The sequence below is a fragment of the Schistocerca serialis genome, chromosome 5 (genome assembly GCF_023864345.2).
Source record: "Schistocerca serialis cubense isolate TAMUIC-IGC-003099 chromosome 5, iqSchSeri2.2, whole genome shotgun sequence".
Lineage (NCBI taxonomy): Eukaryota > Metazoa > Arthropoda > Insecta > Orthoptera > Acrididae > Schistocerca > Schistocerca serialis.
The window spans coordinates 613468774-613494720 of NC_064642.1; the positions used below are offsets into that span (position 1 = coordinate 613468774).

Consider the following 25947-nt stretch of genomic DNA (forward strand, 5'->3'; position numbering starts at 1 on the left):
TTCTATGTTGCTTAGTTCTATGTGTTACTGTTTTTATTTAATTATATTGTCGAGTCATCTGGAAAATCACTTTCAAGTTTTTCTTTTAATGTTTTATCTCCATATTTTCTATAATGTGAATAAACCTGCAGCTTTTGTGAAAGATTCATTTTATTCCCTCTTCTTTGAAGTTCTGCTCTATTTTTCCAAATAGGTGTTCATTTGGAAAAGTAGAGCAACATATCGAAGTGCTCCACTGACTAATTATTAGTACCAAGTCTGCACTGAAAGCTATATACAAGTACAAAATCTGTTAAATGAAAGTTCTAAAATAGTTGCTCATATCAGATTCAGCAAGCACTGTCAACACGAAGGTGTTGTTGTGGTCTTCAGTCCTGAGACTGGTTTGATGCAGCTCTCCATGATACTCTATCCTGTGCAAGGTTCTTCATCTCCCAGTACCTACTGCAACCTACATCCTTCTGAATCTGCTTAGTGTATTCATCTCTTGGTCTCCCTCTACGATTTTTACCCTCCACGCTGCCCTCCAATACTAAATTGGTTATCCCTTGATGCCTCAGAACATGTCCTAACAACCGATCCCTTCTTCTGGTCAAGTTGTGCCACAAACTTCTCTTCTCCCCAATCCTATTCAATACTTCCTCATTAGGTATGTGATCTACCCATCTAATCTTCAGCATTCTTCTGTAGTACCACATTTCGAAAGCTTCTATCCTCTTCTTGTCCAAACTATTTATCGTCCATGTTTCACTTCCATACATGGCTACACTCCATACAAATACTTTCATAAATGACTTCCTGACACTTAACTCTATACTCGATGTTAACAAATTTCTCTTCTTCAGAAACGCTTTCCTTGCCATTGCCAGCCTACATTTTATATCCTCTCTACTTCGACCATCATCAGTTATTTTGCTCCCCAAATAGCAAAATTCCTTTACTACTTTAAGTGTCTCATTTCCTAATCTAATTCCCTCAGCATCACCCGACATAATTCGACTACATTCCATTATCCTCGTTTTGCTTTTGTTGATGTTAACACGAAGGTATAATTCCGAATTATATAAAAGTGAAAATAAGTTCACCCACTCGCACAGCAAAACATGTAAAGCACAAAGCAGAAAAACTATGGCTGTAAAACAAAATAATGATGACTTGTTAAACAGACAACTACTCAGCATGCAGTTAGATGCAGCAAACAGCGTGGAGCGCACAATATTTACAACAACATATGAAAGCACATCCAAGACACGGTCGACAAGGGGTACTTGGCCATTTGCAGCACATTCGACCTTGACATCCAAACTACAGACTTTATTTACCAGCCACTGACAGTGCTGCCATCTGCCGCCTGTGAGTGGTTACTGCACATTGTCATCGAACATGAGCGATGGCCACAGTTATGCACTGGACCGTGCACATATATTTTAGTACTTTAATTAAGTGACTCTGATATCTCCTGAGTCGTGATTTCCTATAAATGTTCGCTAGTGACTCGGTCGAATGATTTTTCGTAATCAATGAAAGCAATATGATTTTCAAGGTTATACTTCCTTCTTTTTTCTGCTATCTGTTCAACCGTGAGAGTGGCGTCTGTGTGGGATCGTTCCCTTATAAATTTGTTTTCTTCTTCTAGTAATAAAAAAACAACTGTGGTTTCTTGTACTCTTTTACTTAATATTCTTGTATGTATTACATATCCTGTATTCAAAGTATTTGTTGTGTTGTGGTCTTCAGTCCACTGATGCTCTTCCTGAAACTCTCTACAATCTCTGGTTCTGTCATTTTGTCCAGGTCCCATCTCCTTAAATTCCCACCTTTTTTTATTTTCTTCAGTTTTAATCTACAGTTCATAACTAACAGATTATGGTCAGAATCCACATCTGCCCCTGGAAATGTCTTACAATTTAAAACCTGGTTCCTAAATCTCTGCCTTACCACTATATAATCTATCTGAAGCCTTCCAGTATCTCCAGACCTCTTCCATGTACACATCCTTTTTTCATGATTCTTGAACCAAATACTAGCCATGATTAAGTTATGCTCTGTGCAAGATTCTACCAGGTGGCTTCCTCTTTCATTTCTTACCCCCATTCCATATTCACCAACTACGTTTCCTTCTCTTCCTTTTCCTACTATCGAATTCCAGTCACCCATGTCTATTAAATTTTCGTCTGCCTTCACTATCTGAATAATTTCTTTTAACTCGTCACACATTTCATCCATCTCTTCGTCATCTGCGGAGCTAGTTGGCATATAAACTTGTACTACTGTGGTAGGCGTAGGCTACGTGTCTATCTTGGTCAGAATAATGCATTCACTATGCTGTCTGTAGCAGCTGACCCGCGCTCCTATATTTTATTCATTATTAAACCTACTCCTGCATTACCCCTATTTGATTTTGTATTTATAATCCTGTATGCACCTGACCAGAAGTCTTGTTTTTCCTGCCAGCGAATTTCACTAATTCCCACTACATCTAACTTAAACCTATCCATTTCCCTTTTTAAATTTTCTAACCTACCAGCTCGATTAAAGGATCTGACACTCCACGCTCCGATCCATAGAGTGCCAGTTTTCTTTCTCCTGATAACGACGTCCTCCCCCGCCCGGAGATCCGAATGGGGGACTATTTTACCTCCGAAATATTTTACCCAGGAGGACGCCATCATCAGTGAACCATACAGTAATGTTGTATGCCGTTGGGAAAAATTACGGCTGTAGTTTTCCCTTGCTTTCAGCCGTTCGCAGTAGCAGCATAGCAAGGCCGTTTTGGTTAGTGTTACAAGGCCAGATCAGTCAATCATTGAGACAGTTGCCCCTGCAACTACTGAAAAGGCTGCTGCCAGTCTTCAGGAACCACACGTTTGTCTGGCCTCTCAACAGATACCCCTCCGTTGTGGTTGCACCTACGGTACGGCTATCTGTACCGCTGAGGCACGCAAGCCTTCCCGCCTACGGCAAGGTCCATGGTTCGTGGGGAGAGGGAAAGTATTTATTCCCTTACAATTTTCACTCCTGTCTCTATCACCGACCAAGCTCTTAATGATGGAAATATACCTGTTGCAACCTGCAAATATAGCTCTGTCAAAAATGTTTGGTCACTATTTTCTCTTCATTAGAGACATGTTAAAACACGTGAAACTAAGTTCTCCGACCATAAAATAACAGTCACAGGGAAGCAGCAAGGGAAAAATGCTCGCATCCAGTCGCAGAATCACGCCAAATGGTCGCCCATGATCGAGTGTACCTGTTAGTCAGACAGGAAGCACACTATCTGATCTGAAGTATTTGGACATCTATTAGTGGAAGTAAACATGAGATGTGTCTACTCTTCACCTTTATGACGGCTTGAACTCCGGAAGGGAAAATGTCTGTGAAATGTCTGAATCGCTGTGGTGGAATGACATCCCATTCTTCTTCAGGAGCCGAGTCCAGAGACGGGATTGATATTTGACGCTGGGGTCCGGAGCCAAATCGCGTTCGAACTCATCCCAAAGTGTTTCACTGGATTCAGGATGGTTCTCTGGGCGGGCCAGTACTTTAAAGAAATTTTACTGCCCCCAAACCGTGGCCTCACAGGTGTTGTTTATGGCAAACTGGACTGAGCATGTAACTGCAATGTGCAAGTCAGCATCAGCATCTCCCCATGCCGCACAAAAACATAAAAGGTTCTTCCCTCTTGACCGGAAAAAGAAACTTCTACAGACACTTATGCTGTCAATTATTGGTCACAGAGTTGTTATCCTGCATGGCCTTTCTCAGGAAAGCTCATTTCGCCTGGAACTGGTTATGAACGCCTTTGTTAGTTACATCTGTGATGTTCGACTCTTTGATCGTAGTTCACCATCATAAGCATAGCTATCATGGGTGCATGCAGACATGTGGAAGATTTCCATATCCTCTATCTTCTCTTAAGTTTTATAACTGTACGCTATCCCCAATATCTCTCCTCGATGTTAATACTCTTGTCTGAACAACGTGGCAGAAACCACGGTTCCCATCACAGCAAATTCATTTCTATCCCACTCAGTAGGGGGAACCCGACTCTAGAATATTCTCTCACATTAAATTAGAGAATTGAATAACATCTCCAACCTGAAAAGACAGTTAATGTCATATCTAATGAAGCAATAAGAATGACTGCCATTGCCCTGTACATACTCGTTATCCTTGCAAATCCTTTTTTCCAACCGTATCTTCTTCACTTTCCATTATTGTTAGCTGGTGCAGTCTCCTCAAATTCCTTTTCTCAGAATTCGCTATATGAGAAAACATCTATTCTGTAAACCTATAAGTTCTGTTTACATCTGTCACTATCATTATTGTTATAACTGCCATTATTATTGTCTTTAACATAATTATTATTGTTATCACTATTAGCGGCGGCAGTAGCACTGTTACAAGTATTATCAGTATTGACTTTCTTAGTTCATAGTCAGTATCATTTCCTCGCAATGTCACTATGGACACTCAAATCATTTTAATACTATTTGTCATACTAAAATTGTTGTTTTTTATGTAATGAAGAGATAATGAAGTGATGGCCTTAATCAGATCAACTTAAATAAATAAATATCATTATCATGTTCATACAGTTATCACGTCTGAATTGTTCTTCTATTTTACCCAGTACACAATGCTGTAAGATGTGTTCTCATCTTTCTCCATGTAATTTTTTCCTAAGCGCAATAAGGGGACTACACCTTTACCACGAAATACACTCTGGTAGCGTAACGCCACCCCCTTTGTACTTCACGTTTAGCACTACATGTGACATAACGTTCTCCAGGCATTCGCCAATCTCAAATCGTTCCATCGGACTGCCACAGGCTGTACCGTGATTCATTACTCCAGATCTCTCATTTCCAGTCATCCAGTGTCCGCTGGCGTCGCTCTTTACATCACCTCAGCGTGGCTGGGCAATGACTACATAAATGTGTAGCCTGTGAGGAGTTGCTCGACCATTGTATCCCATTCTTTTTAATTCTCTAGGCACAATCATTGGGCTAGCTGGACTGTTCGTAGCGGTTTTGAAGTTGTTGTAACTGACAATTCGCAATTTTTCACAATACAACTTTTATTGATGTAGGTTCACAAGGTTTATGACTAAACATACAAACGAAAGGAAACAGGAACGAAAAAAGTCTCCTAATTGTGGCAAACAAAAGTTAACTTCTTATTTTCCACAAAGGTTCGTGGTAACACACTCACACACTAGTAACAGTCCAATTCCGAGACGAAGACGTAATCTTCGACGGTTGCCGTACACGAGGTCGGACCCGGCATGAACTGAACTTCGGGCCTGGTTCTAGCCCCTAAATACACTACTGGCCATTAAAATTGCTACACCAAGAAGAAATGCAGATGATAAATAGGTATTCATTGGACAAATATATTATACTAGAACTGACATGTGATCACATTTTCACGCAATTTGGGTGCATAGATCCTAAGAAATCAGAATCCATAACAACCATCTCTGGCCGTAATAACGGCCTTGATACGCCTGGGCATTGAGTCAAACAGAGCTTGGATGGCGTGCACAGTTACAGCTGCCCATGCAGTTTCTACACAATACCACAGTTCATCAAGAGTAGTGACTGGCGTACCGTGACGAGCCAGTTGCTCGGCCACCATTGACCAGATGTTTTCAATTGGTGACAGATCTGGAGAATGTGCTGGCCAGGGCAGCAGTCGAACATTTTCTGTATCCAGAAAGGCCCACACAAGACTTGCAACATGCGGTCGTGCATTATCCTGCTGAAATGTAGGGTTTCGCAGGGATCGAATGAAGGGTAGAGTCACGGGTTGTAACATATCTGAAATGTAACGTCTACTGTTCAGAGTGCCGTCATTGTAAACAAAAGGTGACCGAGAAGTGTAACAAATGGCACCCCATACCATGACGCCGTGTGATACGCCAGTATGGCGATAGCGAATACACGCTTCCAATGTGCGTTCACCGCGATGTCGCCAAACACGGATGCGACCATCATCATGCTGTAAACAGAACCTGGATTCATCCGAAAAAATGACGTTTTGCCATTCGTGCACCCGGATTCGTCGTTGAGTACACCATCGCAGGCGCTCCTGTCTGTGATGCAGCGTCAAGGGTAACCGCAGCCATGGTCTCCGAGCTGGTAGTCCATGCTGCTGCAAACGTCGTCGAACTGTTCGTGCATATGTTTCTTGTCTTGCAAACGTCCCCATCTGCTGACTCAAGGATCGAGATGTGGTTGCACGATCCGTTACAACCATGCAGATAACATGCTTGTCATCTCGACTGCTAGTGATACGAGGCCGTTGGGATCCAGCATGGCGTTCCGTATTACCCTCCCGAACCCACCAATTCCATATTCTGTTAACAGTCATTGGATCTCGACCAACGCGAGCAGCAATGACGCGATACGATAAACGGCAATTGCGATAGGCTACAATCCGACCTTTATGAAAGTCGGAAACGTGACGGTACGCATTTCTCTTCTTTACACGAGGCATCACAACAATGTTTCACCAGGCAACGTCGGTCAACCGCTGTTTGTGTATGAAAAATCGGTTGGAAACCTTCCTCAAGTCATCACGTTATAGGTGTCACCACCGGCGCCAACCTTGTGTGAATACTCTGAAAAGCTAATCATTTGCATATCACAGCATCTCCTTTCTGTCGGTTAAATTTCGCGTCTGTAACACGTCATCTTCGTGGTGTAGCAAATTTAATGGCCAGTAGTGTAGCTGCCTCCAGCCAATCAGATTTCGGCGTACTGATACTTCCTGCAGGCCGTGGCTCGAGCTCCCCCCTGCAGGGAATAGTGCTCGGAATGGCTGTTTCCATTATCTTGTGTGTAAATAGCCGGTGTCTAGCATGGTGCTTTTGGGCACGCCTTTGGGCATAGACAACCTTCTCCTCTGTGGTGTTACATGGGTTGCCGGCCCTCAGGGGCTACCTTGGCTCCGGTGTAGCAGTAGTCACGAATGATTCGTTCCGCCGATTTCACACGATTTTTTACAACTACTCTCCGCAATGCTCAATGGTCTCTGCACGTGACCTTGGTTTAGCTGTGTTTATTCTTTCGCGTTTCTGCTTCACAATCACATCACTAACAGTTCATCTGGACTACACTGGATAGGCTTAACAGGTCCCTATTAGATTTGTTACTCAGGTGACATCGGTGATTAGTGTGTGTGAGATGTCACTGGGCTCTGTTGACCACTCCGCTGTTATTACTTCTCTACACACATCGCACTATTCCCTGCTTCATCGTATACTCGCGCGTCCACCTCTCGTGGCACGTATTGGTGTTAATTCCGCATTATATACGGGTGTCCGGAAACTTTTGATCAGAAAGTGTATACGCAGCGGCAGCTCTCTCTGGGGACATGCACTTTCGCTCTTTCCCATCGTGTTACTTTACTTTTCAAGACAGAAAGTTAGGGTGAAATGATTGTCAACGCAAAAAAATTTACCGCAGCCGTGGGTAGTCACCTGTAAACAGTGATCTGAACGGTGATTTTGCAAAATGAGGAAACACATTCGAAATAGTCGAAGTTATTTTGAAAATGAAATTACACGATACAGCATTGCAAATATTGTTATTGTCACTCGCTCTGAGCTTTAGGAAACAGTGACAGACAAGCTGTTGAGGTAAATACAGTTAACAACTCATCTACCTCTCAATCGGATTTTCCCATATGCAAATTTGCTGATATGCTATATATTCAGTATATACTTCTGTGTAAACGACTTTGAACTGATTTAATGTTAATCAGTTCAAAATGGTTTACACAGAAGCTGACAGCATTTGACATTTAAAATATAATGACAACCATGACAAGTATTTAATTATGCCTTATTCCGTTAGTCGCGTGTATCGGTTACCGTTGTCCAATGGCCTACTCAGTCTTGTGCTTGGTCAGCGGGGGAGGGAGGGGTATATACAGTATCTCACAATAATTAGCTTTGCGGCGAAGGGCGAAATAGTTTTGAGGTTTCACAACACATGTTTCTGGCTACACCTACTAGTAGTCAGTATCCATTACACAATCTGGCTTTCTTTAAACTGATACCGAACCGATATGTCCGCCTGTGTGCCGAGCTAGGATGCAAGTTCAGTTTGCAAATACCATTTTTTTTATGCAGGGAAAATGGGCTGGAGGGAGAAGCTGTCTCTCTCCGGTTACGCTGTTGTTGCTGTTCACGATAGATTATACCAAATTCTAACAAAGTGAACTAGTTCTAGATTAAACAAACTCTTACTTAGTCATTTAATTTTCTGGTCAGAACATTCGAAGGTACTTCACCTTGTAGTAAGGAGCGAAATGTGTTCTACTGTGACGTTTCCCGCTAGCAATAGTAAGAGTAATAACGTTTGACGCTTTAAACAGACACAAGACTTCAGTTTTCCTGGCCAAATCAGTCATGCATCGCCTTCGTGTAGCAGAATTCTAAAGCGTAGATATTCATAGCCATCGGCCCTATGGTAGCAAGTCTGAATTTAATACCTTGTTGTGAAAACTAAGGCTCTTTGTGGATGTGCCTACGATCACTGTGCTGGTAACGTTCGTTGAAATGTTTCCGAAAGTTGCGGGTAACGCATCGGTACTGGGCTTCGCTCTCTTCAGACCCTTCTGAAGCATCGCAAACATAGCATTACATTGCTAAGTACCGAGCGAGGTGGCGCAGTGGTTAGCACACTGGACTCGCATTCGGGAGGACGACGGTTCAATCCCGTCTCCGGCCGTCCTGATTTAGGTTTTCCGTGATTTCCCTAAATCGTTTCAAGCAAATGCCGGGATGGTTCCTTTGAAAGGGCGCGGCCGATTTCCTTCCCAATCCTTCGCTAACCCGAGCTTGCGCTCCGTCTCTAATGACCTCGTTGTCGACGGGACGTTAAACACTAACCACCACCACCACACTGCTAAGCACTCATTACAATCAGCCACACATTAACTGATCTTCTCAAAACGTTTCCCTTCACCTCTTCTCCTACTGGGAACATTTAAGTTGGTGTGTAATTTATCGAAACGTGGTCTATGATACAGAACAAAAATTGAATCTCCACGTGACTGCTAATGCAGAAAAAAACACATTGGAAGCTGCCAATATAACGAAGTCTGATGACTGGGATGGAGATATGCTCTGAATAATGTTGAAATGGCGTGCCCTGTGTATCGAGATCGTTTCATCAGTGGCAATCTTCGCGAATCATCTGATGATCGACTGCATTTCACAGTCAGATTAACTGGCTTACAGCTCTAGTTGTTAAGAATCAAAATATCTGATCAGCGAGTGTTAATCTAGATTCTTGTGTATTAGCTATTTCACTTTATTTGCATAGCTTGAAGCAGTTTATCAGCTGTTTGAAAAAATCAGTTTCTGTTCTTTTCTGTTAGTAAAGCTTCTTAGTTTCTGAAGTGCGCTTGTCCACTGAACACACTGAAGATTTAAGGCACCTATCACTTGTTTAGAAAGCGCTCATGGCCTTGTTTTCATCAGGACATAGAAATTTTGATCATGCTTCCTCCTTCCATAACCTTTTTCGAATCTTGAATAATTACTGGTGTTCTTCTGTCTCATTCTAATTTCTTAAAGTAAAATCGATCGTGTAACGATCCGCTGTACCAATCTGTTTCACAAATTCGATGATTTGTTTTTAATAATAAATAAATATTAGTAACATACAATTTACGTGCGAAATGCAACACATTCCTGGTGATGGCACATTATTAATAGCTGTAATATACTTTTTTAGGCCACATCATATGTAATTGGACAAGTTGGAGGTGAACTTGAGGGCCCCTTCAGAAACGATCAAGTAGAGAAGTCACAGGAAGGTGATCCAATGCTTCGGTAAGAAAGCCCAATTAAATTTTACATATTACTATTTACGTACACTATTTTCCATAAGTTATTTCGTATCGCTTGCTCATACATACAGAAAACATAACACTGACTAGAGGTACAACAGCTTCTGCACCGCTGATTTGCTGCGAACATGGCAAAGTACTATACCTTATGAAAGAACTGCTGGAGTCTTAATGAGAAGTTCTCTACCTTCACGACCTGAATAAGCGGCCTACCAAAGAGCTTTTCAAAAACTGTGATTTTCGCAGACAATGTCAGGACCCAAACGCAACTATTACAACTCAAAATCAACCTAATATACCTCTATATGTGCTCTGACAACTGTATCACAGGAATTTCAACGACGGCTAATTTTTCAACAGGATGGTGCACCACAACAATGGCAGTTATTTGTTCGCCATTTCTTGTACGAAACAGTTCCAGACGGATGGATCACTAGAGATGGTCCAGTGTCATGGCTGCCATGTTCACCAGACATAACCTGTCTTGACCTTTTTGTGGTGTACAGAGTTCATTTCACAAGTTCCTAACGTGCAAACTCAGAATTTTGCCATGAAGAGAAACTGAATAACACCTAGAAGTTTTACGTGAAAGAAGTGGAGCGGATGTAGAAGTGTATCCATAAAAAACTTCATGAGAAGCTACCATTTGCCAACAAACCGCATAATTATGTGTAGCATAGTTTCTTTTATTAATCAGAGAAAGTTTTTATGAACACCTCGGATAAAATAGTTCCCTGGGGTTTAGTCTCCGACTGCGGAAAACATCTATGTAGACAAAACAGCAACTGCAAGAGCTCCAGGTGTCCTCTAAATTATAAACTGAATAGAGTCCACCACCGGTGTTTGATTACCTCTGGCTGACTTCCTCGTTCTCGATTGAAAGTAGTCAATCGACATTTTGTTGGCAGAAATTAGACACCAATATTTCGTTTAAGTTCCTCTTGTTTCTTATTAACATTATGGTATTTACAATCTCTATGGCCTTTTTATTCATACGCGCACTATAATGTGTTGTCTCTGCTCAAACACCAGTCTCGATGAATTTTATTTCGTGATTTTCATCTGTGTGGTCCACTAATAAATTGTTAACACTTTTTTTGTGTATACTCCTCACAACCATGCGGAATTGCCGTTTACTTCTGAGGGTGTCTCTCGCATTCGGAGGCGATTCGTCAGAGAATAGTTTTATAGTTATATTGAAACGGCCTCTCAGCCTTGAAAACATACATTGTATGAATACTGTAATTAAAGCAAATTCAACAGCTTCAGTTTGAAACCTCCGTACATACAGGAGTTGCTTTTCTTCTTGGTTACCAGGCTACAATTCCAGGATTTTGCATCTTTCTGGTGCTGTTATACCACGGAATTTTTGAATTACCGACAATACAGTCGATGCAGCTTCTTTTTAGTAAATGATCTGGCTACGTCATCACTGCAGTACAATAAAACAGATTACAACAAGAAGCTGAAACTACACTGAATTGTGAAAGTTTAACATTATGTACAGCAGGGCCTTTACATTTTAACGATGGAACAGACAACGCTACTCGTGGTTTGCTGTATTTCTACTCCCACTAAAAATTGTCATTTTAATAACATAAGCACCAAAGTTTATAGAATAAATGCAAAAAGCGCACTTGGTAATTGGACCAAGAGTAAAACGGTTTCAAGATTTTAAAACAGATTTTACTAATGGTTTTGTGTTCAGTGTAACAGTTTGTAGGTAGAAGTCCCCAGATGGCACTCTTAACTCAGCCCGTGTGACATAGGCTACAAGCCCTTAGGAAGTATTAGAACCGCTCATCGCCATAGATCATGCGAAGTCACTTACAGGTGTGCAAATGATTTGTCTGCTTTCAATCGACCCACTATTTTCATAAAACAAAACAGTTATCTGCAGCAGTCACATTTTTTCTTAACGTCCACGACACGTTCCGAGGGTTTGCGCTATCATCTTCAGATGAATACAGTGATTTACATGTGTATTACTGCTTGATGCAGCCAATCGTCTGCTACGAATTTTATTTTGAAGTTGATTCACTAAACTGCAGACAGTTATCACATACATACGTCATATCAGAGAATGCACTATTTTCAGACCGTAGAAAATAAAAGCTGTTGTTTGAGAATTATTTTAGAAGATAGAATGCTTCAGTACGTTCAGTATAGATTCTGATCTTTTCTACATGAGATAATATTCCTGTCCAGTGCGTTTTACTGGACAGACATCCTTAAAGACACGTCGTAAAGACCCTTCAGCATCTTTGAGATGAACTAGCATGCGCTGACACACACACTCTTTGAAGTTTTTCGAGTCGTCAGCCTTGTGACTGGTTTGATGTGGCCCGCCACGAATTCCTCTCCTGTCCCAACCTTTTCATCGCAGAGTAGTACTGTAACCTAGGTCCTCAATTATTTGCTGGATGTATTCCAATCCCTGTTTTCCTCTACAACTTTTACCCTCTACAGCTCCCTCTAGTACCATGGAAGCTACTCCGTGACGTCTTAACACATGTCCTACCATTCTGTCTCCCTTCTTATCACTTTTTCTATATATTCATTTCCTCGCCGATCCTGTGGAGAACCTCCTAATTCTTTGCCTTATCAGTCCACCTAATTTTCGAGATTCTTCTGTAGCACCACATCTCAAAATAGTTTACTCCTTTCCTGGTTTTCCCGCAGTCCGTGTTTCACAAACATACAATGTTGTGCTCCAAACGTACAATCTCAGAAGTTTCTTCCTCAAATTAAGACCTATGTTTGATCCTTAACTTCACCTACTACGTGATCACCAATCCTGATGTTAAGTTTCTCGCTGTTCTCATTTCTGTTACTTCTTGTTACTTTCGTCTTGCTTCGATTTGCCGTTAATCCATATTCTGTATTCATTAGTCTGTTCATTCCATTCAGCAGATGCTGTAATTCTTCTTCAGTTTCACTGAGCATTGCAATGGCATCAGTGTATCTTGCCATTGATATCCTTTCACCATGAATTTTAATTTCACTCTTGAACTTTTATTTATGTCATTGCTTCTTCGGTGTATAGATTGAACGGTGGGGGCCAAAGACTACATCTCTCTCCTAGTCCCTTTTTAATCGGAACATTTCGTTCTTGGTCTTCCACTCTTCTTGTTCCCTCGTGGTTCTTGTACATATTGTATATTACCCTTTTTCCCCTATAGCTTACCCTTATTTTTCTCAGAATTTCGAACATTTTGCACTATTTGGCGTTGTCAAACGCTTTTACCAGGCCGACAAATCCTATGAACATGTCATCATTTTTTTAGGACTTGCTTCCATTATCAAATTCAACGCCACAACTGCCTCTCTGATGGCTTTACCTTTCCTAAAACTAAACTGATCGACATCTAACACATCCTCAATTTTCATTTCCATCATTATGTCCACTATTCTTGTTAGTATCTTGGATGCATGAGCTGTTAAATTGACTGTGTGATAATTATCAGCTCTTGAAATATTGGAAATTGTGTGGATGATGTTTTTCCTAAAGTCAGATGGTATATCGCCAGACTCATACATTCGGTCAAAAGGTTAGGTACCCTCTATAATAAAAAAGAAATGCAATAGTCGTTTTGTAGCCATTTTCCCCATTGATTTTAGAAATTCCGATGGAATGTTATCTGTACCTTCTGCCTTATTTGATCTTAAGTTTTCCAAAGCTCTTTTAAATTCTGACTGCAATACTGGATCCCCTATCTCTTCTATGCCGTCTCCTGTTCCTTCTTCTGTCACGCCGACAAATCTTCCCCTTCAAAGAGGCCTTCAATGTACGCTTTCCACCTATCTGATGATTAATAATCGAGTTGAAAAAGAAAGATACAACTTGACTAAAAGCAAGGATAGATTGCTAGGACACATACTGAGCCAAGGAGTAATTAATTTAGTGTTGAAGGGAACTGTGGGTAGAAAAAATTGTAGAGGGAGTCCAAGAAGCCACTACAGTAAACAGGTTCTAATGGGTGTGGTTTGCAGTAGCTATACAGAAATGAAGATACTTGCGCTGTATGGAATAGCATAGAGGATTGCATCAAAGCAGTCTTCGGACTGAAGCCACAACAACAACAAATTTCTACGTAGACCTACCAGGAAACTTTTTGTTGAAGTTGTTGTTGTTCTTGCATCGCTCTTCTCAACAACACGATCACTGCAATATCGTATTTATCCGCCGATACCAGGCAGCGAATGTACGGGAATTATTTAATGTGTGTACGAGTACACGTTGTGGCGCAGGAACTACGTCGTATGGAAATTTAGGTCTAGCCGTGAGTAGTGCAGGGATAGCCAAAGCGGTTAAGGCGATCGCGCATGTAAAGCGGGAAATTCGGGTTCGAGTCCTGGTCTGGCACATTGTCGTCATGCCCTTCCACGGCTGATGGTTGTTCATATTCGCAACTGCAGATACATTTCATGTAGGCCTAATGTAGATATCCGGAGCCACAATATAATAAAGACACGAGAAAGCTGGCACGGTGGCTCAGCGTGTTCGTTCAAAAGGTTAGGTAACCTCTATAATAAAAAAGAAACCGAGTGAATAGATCAACGATGAACTTGAACGGGTGTCATGGAACGTTCGCTCCGAATAAATGCAACAGACAATAACGAACAAAATGAAATATTAAAAAAAGGTCGCCAACGCATGCTTGGGGTGCTCGACCCAGGCGTAAACTGGTTCTAATCCTGGTGGTGGAAAAAAGTTTCGGTGCCAATATTTGGCCAGCGAGGGGAAGAGAGGTGGTGGCCTAAAGTTCCTGATCACCAGACTTGGTTTAGACACCGAACTTCTTCGCAGTGTCTCATGACTGAGGGCATGGCGCCGGTGGCGACACCTACAACGTGCTGACATGAGGGAAGTTTCCAACCGATTTCTCATACACAAACAGCAGTTGACCGGCGTTGCCTGGTGAAACGTCGTTGAGATGTCTCGTGTAAGGAGGAGAAATGCGTACCATCACGTTTCCGATTTTGATAAAGATCGGATTGTAGCCTATAACAATTGCCGTTTATCGTATCGCGTCATTGCTGCTCGCGTTGGTCGAGATCCAATGACTGTTAGTAGAGTATGGAATTGGTGGGTTCGGGAGGGTAATACGGAACGCCATGCTGGATCCCAACGGCCTCGAATCACTAGCAGTCGAGATGACAGGCATCTTATCCGCATGGCTGTAACGGATCGTGCAGCCACGTCTCGATCCCTGAGTCAACAGATGGGGACGTTTGCAAGACAACAACCATCTGCACGAACAGTTCGACGACGTTTGCAGCACCATGGACTATCAGCTCGGAAACCGTGCTTGCGGTTACCCTTGACGCTGCATCACAGACAGGAGTGCCTGCGATGGTGTGCTCAACGACGAACCTGGGTGCACCAATGGCAAAACGTCATTTTTTCGGATGAATCCAGGTTCTGTTTACAGCATCATGATGGTCACATCCGTGTTTGGCGATATCGTGGTGAACGCACATTGGAAGCGTGTATTCGTCATCGCCATACTGGCGTATCACACGGCGTGATGGTATGGGATTCCATTGGTTGCACGTCTCGGTCACCTCTCGTTCGCATTGACGGCACTTTGAACAGTGGACGTTTCATTTCAGATGTGTTACGACCCGTGGCTCTACCCTTCATTCGATCCCTGTGAAACCCTACATTTCAGCAGGATAATGCACGGCCGCATGTTGCAGGTCCTGTACGGGCCTTTCTGGATACAGAAAATGTTCGACTGCTGCCCTGACCAGCACATTCTCCAGATCTGTCACCAATTGAAAACGTCTGGTCAATGGTGGCCGAGCAACTGGTTCGTCACAATACGCCAGTCATTACTCTTGATGAACTGTGGTATTGTGTAGAAACTGCATGGGCAGCTGTAACTGTGCACGCCATCCAAGCTCTGTTTGACTCAATGCCCAGGCGCATCAAGGCCGTTATTACTTCCAGAGGTGGTTGTTCTGGGAACTGATTTCCCAGGATCTATCCACCCAAATTGCGTGAAAATGTAATCACATGTCAGTTCTAGTATAATATATCTGTCCAATGGATACCCGTTTATTATCTGCATTTATTCTTGGTGTAGCAATTTTAATGGCCAGTAGTGTAGTATTGCAAATATTCTAATGGAGCCTGTTGTTGTAAATGAACAAAAATAAATGGAGTTGTACATTATGATACTAGATAACTGAGAACGTATTCGCGGCCATAAGACAAAAAACTGGGCGGCCTCCAAACTTTAGTAATAACTAAACGCTTATCTCATTAACCTTTTTTCTACAAATTACCTGATTACTAGGGATACGAAATTTTATATCTTGGTGAACAGGATAACCTGCAATACACTTTGTTGCAGACCATACAGACAAAAACGAGCAGCTTTTGACAAAACACTTGATTTTACGTTAACTGGTTTGTCATCTACAGCTGTTTAAGCATACACAAATATTACAGGTGACTGATAAGTTACCTGTTAACACAGATTTCTAGCGGTCGTTTTCTATAGGCGATTTTCTCAATTAATACGTGCCTTGACTCGTTCCATGTTTCCAATGATTCTTCTTCGTCATGAGATCTACAGAACATAGTGTATGGACGACAGTATAGAACATGAAACTTATAGCAAGAGATCAACGAATTGTCTTTCATAAGCCACACGAGAAAACTATTCGTCTCGAGTGCATTATGTAGACTCCACGGATAGAAAAATAAAACAGCGACTGAGCTGCACATTCTCAACACAGCCATAAATTCCTGAACTGAGACTATGAACACTTTCACACAGATAAACATATTCAAATCGGAGTAAGACGGGAAAGTACCCTACTAGAATGTATTTTCTCGGCGTATGTAATAAAGAGAAATGAACAGGAAAACCTGCTTCCCGTCACGAATGTTGTACTGTCACTGACACAATTGATGTGACTAATCGACCCGTGATACGGAAGCTCTAGATCTGCAATATAACAAGGAAATACCGGAAACTTGAAATGCATAGCGACACACACAGGTAGGCCTACGGTTCGCTATAGACGTATTAAGTAAAGACAACTGCTGTTTATTTTTATAGAGGCTAGTTGTGAAGGTTCCTTTTCTGGCGATAAATTGTTTTTATTTCATTTCTTTTAGTTCGTTGTCATTTTTCAATTATGTTGTACAATTAGCCTATATCACCTTTTCGTAGTACAATTGTGAAATCTATACTGTGTTGTATATCAAATTGCCCGCACAGTTGTGAGATCTTTACCGTGTTGTATATGAAATCGCCCGCATGAATGTAGCTGTCTAACTGTAAACAAACTAACTAGGCGGGTGGGAATTTAATCTTTTAAAATTTCAATCAAAATTCTACTCCAGTGAGGGTCCTCATTTTTACTTTCAGAAAATGTCAGTGTTTTATGATATTGTATGTGATACGAAAAATTCTTTGTCTTTTTTCTTTCAGAATACTGTACTTATTTTATGACTCCCTTCCCCATACAATCACATTCAAAAAGGGAGACGAAGTAGGACTGACAGTTAGCATTAAATCAGAAGACGACCACACAAATGCTTCAGTATCAGCAAGTATTGAAGACGGCAGGTATGTATTCACAGTCGTGTGTAACGATGTGTGATACCCATGTTTTTTCTAGAATAGATTAATTGATTTCATGACATCTGTAGCTGGTACGTAACAGATGGAAACGAATTATTCGGCGTTAATAAATACTCCCTGTTGTGACTCTTGAGGCTTTCTCGACGGATCCTTTCATTGTAAGGTTGTCGGTTCTACCGCCGGAACATGTTTTGTAACGTTCATAATATTTCTGCGAGACAACGGTTCGTCGTCATGAGGTGGTAGCTTCTGGTTACTAAAAGTTGGTAGTTGCTAACAGTAACTGACGACCTCGAACCGTTGCCACGGAGAAAGATTGTGAAAGTTACAAAACGTAACCCGATAGCAGACCCGAGAGCCGTATACTGAATACTCCATGTAGTATAAAAGAATTACTTACTATATAAGGAAACTAATTTTTTAAGGAATTTCTATCGATGTGTGTGTGTGTGTGTGTGTGTGTGTGTGTGTGTGTGTGTGTGTGCACTTGTTCATGCGTCCGCAGTTGACAGGAAAAGAAACAGAAGACAGTTAATCTGCTTATCACAACTTGTAACAATTGGGTCACTATGAAGGGATTTCGTGTGACGCAGAATAACTGTTGCACTTCTTCCTTGATAACATGCGTTAGGGTCCAGGACCGCGTAGGGCATTATCTGACCTACTGCGGAGAGAGGTCGTTTAGACTGAAAGAATTTGTATCTATTTAAAATCCTAAGTTTATGAACACATGTTTAGTAAATCTTGAAACGTTTGTAAAATAAAGTGTAGTGACCGAGTCATGAAGGGTTGTCAGAAAAATCAACAACCGTCTAAGTACTAATTTTAGCAGTAAGCCTTGTAACTCACAAGGAACCCTTAGGTGCGAGGTAGCAAGTTCAATTTTTAGTAAGACTCATTTGAGAGCGTTGTTTTAGCAGTTATGACAGGAAATATATTAGCTGCTAATGACTCACCATGTGCATCAGGAGGTCAACAGAAAATGAGTGTCCGGGAGGTACAGAGATCAACCTTCTATGGGATGTAAGCCATGTGTTACACTTCACAAAATGGGCACCGTCGACCTCAAAAATTGTTCAAAACAAATCATTAACTTACACAACGAACAACGACTGAAAAATGGCGTGTCACAGTGATCAATAAGTTTCGCAGCATCCAGATCAAAGGCGAACTCCTTCGGAGCTACAAACCTTGAAGGACGTTCATCTAGGTATCCACTCTTAAGGACTGCATATAGAATCATATAGTTGTAAAGGGGTGATGAGAACTGATGGAATGTGATTGCATGCAGTCTGGCGCGGAGCTTGTCGTGAAACTGGCTATCCTTTCAGGTGTAGCTGCAGATAGTGAAATAACATGTTTTATACGCACGAAAAAAAAAAAAACCAGAGGCTCAATTTGTCCAGTGGTTCCAGGTGGTATGAATTGCACTTTTCAGGAGGGATAGTTTGATCTAAATGAATATTATTTTGATACGCAGACCAGGAATCAAGAAAAAGCTAGTTATCTTGACTAGATATTGGCCAAAAGCAGTGCCCATACCATAGTTGTAGTTCTCTTACGCCCATTTTCTCACTCTTTGTTGCTAGGACGAAATATTACCTACTGCCCTTGCAACATCACGTACACGAGAAAGAATCGTAGGGGGCAGAGCACCTACAACTTCTCGCAGCACAATGAATAAATTTCCAGCCAATCTACCATCCAGGTTATCAATCGGCATAATTGTGTGCGAATGCGTTAAGGCATTAATGTTAAGTGATCTTGACACAACTCTCTTGGTACCTCTAATTTCCAGCGTTCCTTTCTTTTGCATTTCCTCTTCAAATATCGATTGGCCGGAGTTGAAAACGAGTTCCTTGTTGAACGATGGGATAAGTTTGTTTATCTCATCTACAAATTTTTGGGCTGATTCCACAATATGCTGTGCGTCGTCAAGTTGACGCTTTGTTTGAAATTTCGTCATCTTACGTCTTCCAATTCTGTAGCACTGTTTGAAGTTTTGCAACCATCCACTGCTTCCCTAGCAATCACTGTAAACCGTGTCGCGAGCAGTTTGATGTGCATAAAGTAGTAGGTCACTATGATGCTCGCCCTGTATATTGTACCGAGCGTGCTTGAAACGCGGAAACACCAGTTCTTGTAACAAGTGCGCCTTATCCTCCCTTGAATATCCTTAGCATTTCTTAGCACTACAGGGTCACAATGCTGCGGACTTAGTCGAAATGCGTTCATAATTTTTTTGTGCTTGGCTGTGGATGATCTTCCATGTACGTAATTACGCTTTGCACACGCTTCTTGGACAACGATTGTCCTTTGCTACGTTTCACTTGAGACGGGATTTGTGGCTCCCTGTCCGACAACAATGATGAACTACATGGTTGTACACCTGTTTCAACATCACTTTCACTTGTTAAACACATATCGTCATCAGTGTACTACTCATGCACATTTTCTGCACAGTCGGAGGTATGCGACACCACACATTCCACTGACGCATTTTGCAGAAACGCTAATATTTCATCTGCTACTTCTTTCTCAATCTGCGAAATTCCTAGAGTTCCTTTCTGACGAAATGTCAACTTCGCCAACTGTTGTTGTAGATGTGGTGTCACCGCCAGACACCACACTTGCTAGGTGGTAGCCTTTAAATCGGTCGCAGTCTGTTAGCATACGTCGGACCCGCGTGTCGCCACTGTCAGTGATTGCAGACCGAGCGCCGCCACACGGCAGGTCTAGTGAGACGTCCTAGCACTCGCCCCAGTTGTACAGCCGACTTTGCTAGCGATGCTACACTGACAAATACGCTCTCATTTGTCGAGACGATAGTTAGCATAGCCTTCAGCTACGTCATTTGCTACGACCTAGCAAGGCGCCATTACCAGATTATATTGAAATTGTTATTAATGTATCATCAAGAGCGATGTTCTCCAATTATGGATTAAAGTTAAGTATTCACGCAACTACGTTCTTTTCTTGATAGGATAATTACTTTACCTTGTTCCAGACCTCACGCCAGTCTGCGTGAGATTAAACGCGTGCATTTCGGCCTCCTCTAGCAACACGGTGTTGGCTCTTCTGCCAACACATCACATGGTGACGAGGATGGGATAATTACTTTACCTTGTTCCAGACCTCACGTCAGTCTGCGTGAGATTAAACGCGTGCTTTTCGGACTTCTCTAGCAACACGGTGTTGGCTCTTCTGCCACCCATTGCTCCGCTTTATATCAACACCACCAGGACTGTTGTAAGTTACTCGTCGGCTAAGCAGTCCAACTACGCTCCGTAGCATCGTGCCGCTTTTACCGTTGGATATCTCCAGTCCATCTCTTGTTGCCGTTAGCAGCCAATATTGTGGTTGCATGGTAGAAAATATGTGGGGCGTCGAATGGTGTAAACGTCATTCGAACATCATTCGACTTTTGTATACTCAAACTCAAAGGGTTTCTCGTCAGGCGTGTAATAATTCACGGGAAATGACAGAGTTAAACAGAAGTGATCATCTGGCGTCCACCTGTTTTTACCAATCTAAGTAAACGATTTGGGAAACGATGTTAGCAGCCTTCTCAGACTTTTTGCAGATAATACTGTCGTTTAACTCATAATAACGTCATCAGAATATCTGTAAAATTACAAAATCATTTCGACAAGATATCTGTAGATACATAACTTTGCAATTAACCCTAAACAATAAAAAGTATGAGGTCGTCCACATGATTACAAGTTACATTTCGGTTACACGATAAATAACACACATTTAAAGGTTGTCGATTCAACGAAATACCGAGCAATTAAAATTGATAACATCTTAAATTGGAATCATCACATTGAAAATGTTCTGAGGAAGACAAACCAAAGTGGTTAGAAGACGCAACAAATCTGCTAAAGAGACTGCCTACTTTATGTTTGACTGTCCTCTTCTGGAGCATCGTCGAGCGGTATGGGATCCTTACCTGGCAAGACTGACGGAGAACACTGAAAAAGTTCAAAGAAGGGCAGGTCGTTTTGCATTGCCGCGAAATAGAGGAGAGTGTGTCACGGGTATGATACCCCGAGCTGCGATGGCAATAATTAAGACATAACCGTCTTTCGTTGTGCCGAGATCTTTTCACAGAATTTCAGTCGCCAACTGCCTCCTCTGAATGCGAACTCGCACGGAGTGTTCGTTTTTCTCATTTGTTATTCGAGAGTGGAATGGTCGAGCCACAGTCTGAATGCTGTTCGCAGAATTTTCTGCCAAGCATTCAGTGGTGAACTGCAGAATTGAGATATTGATGTAGATGTTGGCTAATGTGAAATCGAGGTGTTGCATTTGAAGCAGCAACAAGAAACTTAAACCCACTAAGACAGAAATTGAAGTTGCATGTGAAATTGTGTGGGCACCGCTCAGTATCAGGGGTAGAAATAAAATCTAATTGCATCCTGCTATCGACTACCAGCTTCATCTCCTGATGTAAAGGAAAACATTAGAAAAAACACAGTTCGCTTGTAATTAAGTTCCTCAGTCCTGCTGTAATTATCCAACAGTCAGATGGGATAATTACAGCCATGTTAGTGGTGGGTGTCATAAGACAACCTGTGAAACATTACTAATTGCATTTTCTGAAAACTACTAGAACAAATATCTCGGAACACCACTCATGATGGAAATGTGTTAGATCTAATGGAAACAAATAGACTTGAGGTTCTTGCGGATGTCCACGTCAAAACTGGTATCAGCGACGTTGAACAATGATAACCAACGTACAAAGGGCAACTAAAACAAATAGAATTATATGATCATTAAACTATGTAAAGCAGTAGTAATGGCATATCTCAAAGAGGAACTTGAAACATTTAGTTTAGGACAGGAGCACGTAGAGAGACCGCTACGTCGCAGGTTCGAGTCCTGCCTCGGGCATAGATGTGTGTGATGTCCTTAAGTTAGTTAGGTTTAAGTAGTTCTAAGTTCTAGGGGACAGATGACCTCAGATGTTAAGTCCTACAGTGTTCATAGCCAATTGAACCATTTGAGCACGTAGAGAAACTATGGTTCAAGTTTAAAATAATAGTTGACCATGCACTGTATAGATATGTACCCAGGAGAACGTTTCGTGATGGGAGGGACCGTCCATGGTATACGGGCCCAGTAAAGAAACATACTACTGCATAATAGGTGTAAAACGAATCATATGGATGTACATGAGAGATGCGAATAAATGAGTGTTGCTATCAAGAGACCACTGCGTGAAGTCTTCAATGACTACCGAAGCAGAATAGTGGCGAATGATCTTTCACAAAAAAACAAAGAAATTCTGGTCGTATGTAAAGGCTGTAAGTGGCACCAGAGTTAGGGTCCAGTCACTCAAGGACAAGGACGGAACTGAAGTTGCGGATAGCAAAGGAAAGAAAAACCCAGGAGTGTTGTCCCAATTTAATTCTTATACTACTGATAAGACGAGCGAAATGCCCGCAGATATAAGTGCCAGTTGCTGCAAAGCTAGTAGCGTCAGGCTTTTCGGTGACGATGCAGTTATCTGTAATGAAGTACCGTCTGAAACAAGTTGCGAAAATATTCAATCATATCTTGATAAGATTTCAAAGCTATGCGAAGATGTACATCTTCGTATTTTCGCGGTGAAAAGACTGTTCCATAAAATCTCGGGAGTGCAGCCACATAAATTCTTCTTCTAATATTTCGGCTGGTCAATATTCATCGGAAACAGAACTATTAGAAGAAGTTGACTTTATGCGGCTGCACTCCCGAAATTTTATTGAACTATGCAAAGATGGCGAACTTGCTTTAAATGTTCAAAAATATAAAATTGTGCACTACACAAAACTAAAAAATGGAATATCCTATGACTATAATATCAATGAGTCGCAGTCGGAATCAGTAACTCATAAAAATACATGCCTGTAACACTTCGTAGGGATATGAAATAGCCGGACGGAGTGGCCGAATGTTTCTAGGCGCTACAGTCTGGAACCGCGCGACCGCTACAGTCGCAGGTTCGAACCCTGCCTCGGGCATGGATGTGTGTGATGTCCTTAGGTTAGTTAGGTTTAAGTAGTTCTAAGTTCCAGGGGAATCATGACCTCAGCAGTTAAGTCCCATAGTGCTCAGAGCGATTTGAACCATTTGGATATGAAATGAGAGGATCGCATAGGTTCAGTAGTAACTAAAGATGACTTCTGTTTATTGGTAGAGTTCTAGGGAAATACAATCAGTATACAAAGGAGATTGCTTAAAAATCACTCGTGCGACCCATCCTAGAACATTTCTGGGACCTGTACCAAATAGGACTAATAGGGGATATTGAACGTGCACAGAGAGGGGTAGCACGAATGGCCACGGGCTTGTGTGACCGTGGGAGACTGTCACAGATCGCTGAAGAAACTGAACTGGCAGATTCTCAAAGATAAACGTAACCAATCCCGAGAAAGCCTACTTACCAAGTCTCAAGACTCAGCTTTAAACGATGACACTAGAAATACGTTCCAACTCCCTACATATCGCTCACGTAGGGTCCATAAGACAAGATTAGATTAATTACAGCGCTCACACTGGCATTTAAACATCATTCTTCCCTCGCTCTATACGTCAATGGAACGGGAAAAGCGCTAAAACTGGTGCAATGTGACTTATCCTTTCCCGTGCACTTCACAGTGGTTTGCAGACTACAGATGTAGAAGGAGTTCAGTGCGATCGACTCCGACTAACACCTTACTAGTAGAGGTTGCTGAAATTCCACTGTGTTTTCGATGCCAGTACTTGAAAAGAAAATTTTGTTTGTCAGAAGAGTCAGCAGTCTAATAGCCGATTAATCGCTCTCCTACGAGATATTAGAGACAGTCTTCCACTTATAAGGTTTACATTGGATATACGGGATGTTTGTCCTTTGCTGGTGGCAGAAATAAACTCAACCCGTACCATCGACCGTTCGATTCAAGCAGATAGCTACATAGTCCTATTGGTGATTCTATTCTGATATCAGTTGGAAAACCTCAATAATCACTACTTCAGTTTTATGAAAAATCGCTTCGATACAGTCAGTCCAAGTTTCAGTATTTACATTGATCTTTATTGGATTCACTTTGTTCATGTGTTTATTGATGACTCTCCATACAAGAAACTTAAAGCAGAATCAGCATTTCGTGTCCTTCAGCAGAAATATTCCACTGATTTTCTTTTACGCCATTTTGTTCAATTTTGATAGCGTAAACAATAGCGATTGAGTAGGCCTCAGATTTGGTCGCCAGTTGGGGATCCGGATTCTGCTAATAGTGTTAGATTGTAAAAGGGGGGTACCGCAGCCTACTGGAAATTACACGAGAATCACTGCAAAACAGACGAAGAGGTATGAGAATCTCCCTTCTACGAGCGCCGGCTGATTTAGGATTGGTTTACAACGACAAGGTCGACCACTCGTGTAAGGACAGTGTTTCTGGCCTTACAATGAACGTCAGTCTACCATCATACGATATTAAGACATGGAAAAGGGAACCGACGGAGAGAGGACGCACAGAGCATTGGCGCCTTTCAATCCGATATATGTTATAAATGCGAAATTTTGTTTGTATGTTTGCTAGCGCATCATGCTAAAACATCTGGACAGACCAGGATTAAATATGACGTGGAGGTAGCTTATACATTGAACTAACACGTAGGCTACGTTTAAAAATGTGTAGTACAAGATATTTATTTATCTGAAGGATATAACGTGAATTATGGAATAATGACTGAACTTTAAGCAACAACCAATTAAAAGTCATAACATCAAGGCCAATCAAAAAGCGCACTGGCTAAACGCTCATTTCCAGATTGGAAACTGCATTATGGCAGTATTGCGTTTCAAGGCAACAGGTCACTGAAGACTTATCACAAACCCCAACATTCTTGGTGCGATTTGCTCTAATTAAGTCTCAGTTAAAGCCATGTTGGCAGTAATAACAGCCTTAACGAGCTACTAATAAATTAGATGAAAAAGCAACGTTAGAGTGATATGCACAGACGCGCGGTTATAGGCGTCATGTTATCGAACTGAATTGTGCGACCCTCCAGTTCGCATCCTGTTGTAGACAAATTTATTTTTTTACTTTCGCGTTTGTAAAAGATTCTGGGAGTTTCTTATTAGAAACTGATATAATTATAACACTGTTGGCCACTAATGTTTGCTTCTCTTTATTAAGATTGTGTTCTTTTACGAGGTAGCTCACACCCGGTGTCATCAAATTCAGAAAGCCGACAAGTTCCTTAACTCCAAGTTGTCTATGAAATCTTCTTGAAGTCTCACAAGGACGGTGTTATTAAAATACTGTATGACAAAGAGACGTCCTTCACATGTAGAACATCGTAGGATCTCAGTGAGGCTCATCTGATAGTCTGCCATAAAGGTCAACACTACACTGCGAATGGAACAGTAATTACGATCATTCCTGGTCTCGAAAATTTCAGGCGCGCAGGAAGCTGATAATCACCTTGGTAGGAATTG

The 25947-nt window shown here is 41.7% G+C and overlaps 1 protein-coding gene across 1 annotated transcript in view; it reads left to right on the forward strand.

Annotated features, from left to right (window-relative positions):
* LOC126482133 (solute carrier family 15 member 1-like) overlaps nucleotides 1-25947 on the forward strand; it is a 210632-nt gene that overhangs the window by 167081 nt on the left and 17604 nt on the right. The window contains exons 12-13 of the mRNA XM_050106110.1: nucleotides 9753-9850; nucleotides 17319-17456. Coding sequence (XP_049962067.1) covers nucleotides 9753-9850; nucleotides 17319-17456 — 236 coding nt within the window. The remainder of the gene's footprint in view (nucleotides 1-9752; nucleotides 9851-17318; nucleotides 17457-25947) is intronic.